Below are 5,039 nucleotides of genomic sequence, written 5' to 3' on the forward strand. Positions count from 1 at the left end.
GGAAAAGAAAAACGAAAATTAATCATATAAGATCAACGATCCATAAAACTTAAAGGTGTTGTTCAACTCAAAATTATTACAACACAACTACAATCGCGTGGAATGCTTGAATTAAATGATGGAGAAGCCTCTTTGACTAGACACTTGAGCATATCTCAACTACGCAAGACTGATCCCTCCGAGAAATGCAGACAAGCTGTATGCTCGGGGCTTGAATGCATGGAAAGAAATGTACAGAGGCCAGATGCTCAAGGCTTGAATGCAGAAAAGACCACGACGGAGTTGTGTCCACCAAATCCAAAAGAATTCGAAATAGCTGTAGACAGACATGGTTAAAGTGAGCAGTTTCAGACTGTGGTTTACAGCAATTGAAAATCAAAATCCCAATCGAAAGCTTTCGCCATCTTACCCACATTCACTTCATGTTGTTGCTTTTTGTTGGCAACAGTATCAAACTCAACTGAGGGCTCTGGATTCTGCAGTCAGAAAAGAATGCACTAAGCACAGTCTAATTCACGAGACCATCTATTTAAGTTAACAAAAATACACCTAAAGCACCACAAAATTATGGAATTAAAACTCAGAAACGATCTGACACATACAAATTGGTTAATGCTAGGATGCAACCATCCCGTTGTTATGGCCTTCACAGAAGCAATTGCTTCCAAACCTCCAGCAGCGCCGAGGCAATGTCCAATCATAGACTGAAAGAAAATGAACAAGCATACAACATCAACCACCCAATGGAAGAAAACACCATTGTAGGCAGCTCCATTCAAAACTTGGAGAAAGCATGCACAATCAAACTTCAACGAAAGGGAGGGGAGATTACCTTCGTTGCATTGATTTTGATCCCTGAAGTGTTCTTGAATACCTTCCTTATAGCATTTATCTCAGCAAGGTCACCAGCAATAGTGGAAGGTGCATGTGCATTTATGTAGTTAACCTGAAAAATATGCGCGCTAGATTAATTTGCTAACAGTAGCACCAACCGAAACAACAGCCTTCTTATATATATATATATATATATAGAGAGAGAGAGAGAGAGAACAAAACTTATGATGGCATTAAATAACCCCAGTTAAAGACTAGACAAATATATGCTTTCCAGCTATTCAGGACCCCATGAAAAGAAAATTCCAACTCTTCTTTCCTGATTTCAGGGAAAAACAGATTTAGTGTGAAATAAATTTACTAAAAGAAACTTTTTGCATTATTTTGGTGTGATTTGCCAATTCATTTGCAAAATGATTGAACTTTAAATCATCCAAGTACATATCCCTAACTTTTGTCTCGAATTCTAAAGAATTAATATAGAGAATTCAACAACAGATTTTTACCATGCATTCATATATTGAAGAAGTACAGAAGAAGGGAAAGATTCCAAACTCAGTGCATGATCCTGAGTTTTATCAACGAGTACCTTATCTCTAACGCTTCTATAGGTGTCTCAAATATCAAACCACGTCCAATTAAGGCCTAATTCAGGGAGATAATCACACTTTCATCCTTCTACTATTTCATCATTTCCATTTGAATCTTTACACTTCAATTTGTGTTATTGAGTATTTAAACAACTTAAAAAATCTTAAATTAATTAAAACTAATAGCCATGTAACCTAGTCATAACTTTAGGAGGAGGGGGCGCTTCTATCTTCTCCTATGAACTCACAACTTTCCTCCATTTACATCAGTTGGAACTCCTAATTTCCCTCATATAAAACCAAACAAATACAGAAAAAAATAATTCAACTCTAAAGCTTGAGCTTCACCAACATTTTTCCCTTAACAACTGACAGCATTTCAAAATCTTCGTCAACATCCAAGCACCGAAAAGGCCAATTATAAATTGAAGGATAAATTCAAATATAAACAAGTCCCAAGCAGGGCTCCACTCAAGTAGTCACAACCTAACCCTATCATTGCAATCAAACTAATTTTCTTTTATCTTAATAGCCCTTTACATGTATCAATATGAATTAATAAAATCACAAATGATCAGCAAAAGAAATTCAGAACCAACTACAACACTTAACACACATATAAACTCCAATATCCTTACCCATTAGGGGGGTTTCACCAATCTGAAATGAAACCTCATGCTCAAAGGCTTTCCAAAGTGTGCATGGGAAATTACAAGGATAATAAGACATTCTCTTGTGGGCGTTCCATACAGGAGCACTCAGAAAAGTAAAGAAACAGAGATTTGGATTTGAAATTATTTTTAAATAATCCATATCTCAGAGAGAAGAGAGGCATGAGAAACCAACAGAAATCTCGTTTTTTTTATGGTCTAATTGAAGCGGCTTAAATGGCATATGGTATTGAAGGTAGTTTAAATAGATGGAACATCAACTACCATGTTCGCAACCACATTTAGGAATGATGGCTGAATGGTCAAGTAGTTAATAAACGTACAATTTAAAGCATACAGGATGCAATTTTAGGAGTCGTCATATACTACATTGAGCAAATAATAAGCTACTTTGATATAAAAATTACAAGTCCATGTATTAAGGTTGCATTTTCCCTAAAGAATAAAGTGAGAGTAGCTCCAACACCACAACAAGAAGTTTTGAGATTGACTCTCCACCCCAACCAGTGACATGCCAACACCTAAGAGCCAAATGTCCCTGGTAATTGCCTGTGAACATGGAATGGGAGGACTACACTCAACAACTAAGTGGATCTGCAGAGAACTCGAGACTTGTGTATAACTTCTACAAGGAGCTCCCATACTTTGACATTATTATTTTTAATATTAAAAGAATGTATCTTGGCACTATTTTTTTCACTATGGTGTGCAGTGATGCACATCCCATACATAACAAAAGTTACAGATGATGGGTTTCTAGAGATAGCAGGTACGGGTATTAAATTAATGTCAGAGGGAATAATTATGCAGTAATTTAAAAATCACACTTTTTTTTTTTGGATTCGAAGAAACCCCACCTCCCGGAAAGCACACTTTGTTGGCTCAGGTAAACGAGTAAAACCTTGGTTGTCCCAAGCTTTTACAAGAGATGCATGCCCTGACTCAAACTTGAAACCTGCTATGCAGATCTCAAGCTCTTTGCCATCACGCCACACCCCTTGGGGACTTAAATCACACTGCTAAAATGTAAGACAGCTGAGATATATTCCGCCAGAGTAGTACTACTACCAAAGAAGAAAAAGAACACAAAATTAGGATGGTCATCAGAAACAAATGGAGATACCTCCTCAGGCGACACGCCGGCATCTTCAAGACTTCTCTCAATGCATGAAGATACCCCAAGACCATCAGCTCTTGGATCAGTCATGTGATAAGCATCACAGTTAACAGCACCTCCCAAGTACTCAGCAATGATTGGTGCACCTCGTCTCATTGCATGTTCCAAGCTCTCCATTACCTGCCAAGCCATACAACTCCATTCATATAACATCTAGATTCCAACACATAGTGGAATATCTTATTAAATTATGACCATTCAAGTAGATCTCAATTCCATCATTTATGACATGCAGGTGCAATGTCAAAAAAAGATATAGTTGACAGGAGAAAAAATAAAAGGAAAATAGATGAAGAAGCTTAAAATCTATAGATAATCCATCCTTAGCACAGAAATAGACACGAGCTTACCAACACTCCTGCACCTTCACCCATAACAAAACCATCTCGATCTCTGTCCCACGGCCTAGATGCAGTTTTTGGATCATCATTTCGTTGTGATAAGGCCCTGCATGCAACAAAACCTCCCAAACCAATAGGAATGATAGCAGCTTCTGTTCCACCAGCAATCATCATATCTGCCTCACCTCGGCGAATGTGATTGGCAGCAGCATAGAAGCAATAGTTGGAAGTAGCACAAGCAGTTGAAATCGAGTAATTTGGACCCATGAAACCAATTTCAATTGCAAGCAAGGCAGAACCCATGTTTGTTATAGCATAAGGAATAAAAAATGGGGTAATTTTTCTGTGCCCTTTCTCAATCAAAGATTGAACACCATCAGAAAAGACTGTAAGACCACCCATTCCTGTACCAACAAGCACCCCAGCTTTCTCCTTGTCAATCTGCAAAACATACATTACAACAACCAGCAAGTATGTGGCTTGAGCAAAGGAAAGTACATACACTTTCTTCAATACCAATGAAACAAACAAACAACGAGCCAAATACCAAATCCAACCTGGCCCGGCATACCGTTCAATTCAAAATCACTTCAAAATGTTTTTTCTCTACAGAAAAAAAAGGAGCATAATAAAGCACTCAATATTAAATGATTTTGTCCTGCATCTTCACCATTTTCGTAGTGACACGGCTTATTATATCAAAATACCAACTACAATAAATAGAAACAAAATTGTCAATGCAAGTTCACTTTTTCTTGACATCAACAATAAAAACAACCATCAGATCCAAAATAACAACCACAGAAAACCCAGAAATAGATACATAAAGAAGATTCAAACTAATAAAAAACTGAAAGAAACCTTAAATAGATTATCCCCTCCAAGATTCGCATCTTCAAGAGCCTTCTTGCCCGCAACAATGCAATACCTCAAACAATCATCAAGCCTCCTATCATTCTTTCCATCAATATAACCTTGTGCACTAAACCCCCGGATCTGCCCACCGAACCGGGTTGGAAACTTAGAAGCATCAAATCGGTCAATGGTCCCAATCCCACTTTCACCTGCAAGCAATTTATCATAATATGCATCGACTTCATTACCAAAGACAGAGACCAATCCCATTCCGGTTATAACAATCCTCTTCTTAGGGTCTTTCTCTCGTTTAGGAGCCGAAACGGTGGAATTACTAGTTGATGAGGAGGAGGATGCTTTGATAAATGAGAGTCTTTGGGTTGGGGATTTAATTGCATTGTGGGGTTTTTGGTGAAGTGGGTTTAAGGGAGATGAACGGAGAGAAGTAGATTGCAAGGCTTGCATGGCTGTGTGTGGAGTTTCTGAGAGAGCGATGATAACGACGGTGTCTGCTCGTAGCGGGGAAGGAGTGAATGAAGGGGGTTGCAAATTTGCTTGCTAATTAAAACCA

General features: G+C 38.1%; 1 protein-coding gene across 1 annotated transcript; it reads right to left on the reverse strand.

Moving 5' to 3' along the window:
* KASI (3-ketoacyl-acyl carrier protein synthase I) lies at positions 1-5,039 on the reverse strand. Its single transcript, XM_011014540.1, has 7 exons — positions 4,475-5,039; positions 3,623-4,054; positions 3,219-3,392; positions 833-946; positions 603-704; positions 410-476; positions 1-316 (listed from the first exon to the last, which is right to left on the reverse strand). The coding sequence occupies exons 1-7, from the start codon at positions 4,931-4,933 to the stop codon at positions 249-251; spliced, it is 1,416 nt and encodes a 471-aa protein (XP_011012842.1). The 5' UTR covers positions 4,934-5,039; the 3' UTR covers positions 1-248.

The sequence above is a fragment of the Populus euphratica genome, unplaced genomic scaffold (genome assembly GCF_000495115.2).
Source record: "Populus euphratica unplaced genomic scaffold, PopEup_1.0 scaffold1150.1, whole genome shotgun sequence".
Classification (NCBI taxonomy): domain Eukaryota; kingdom Viridiplantae; phylum Streptophyta; class Magnoliopsida; order Malpighiales; family Salicaceae; genus Populus; species Populus euphratica.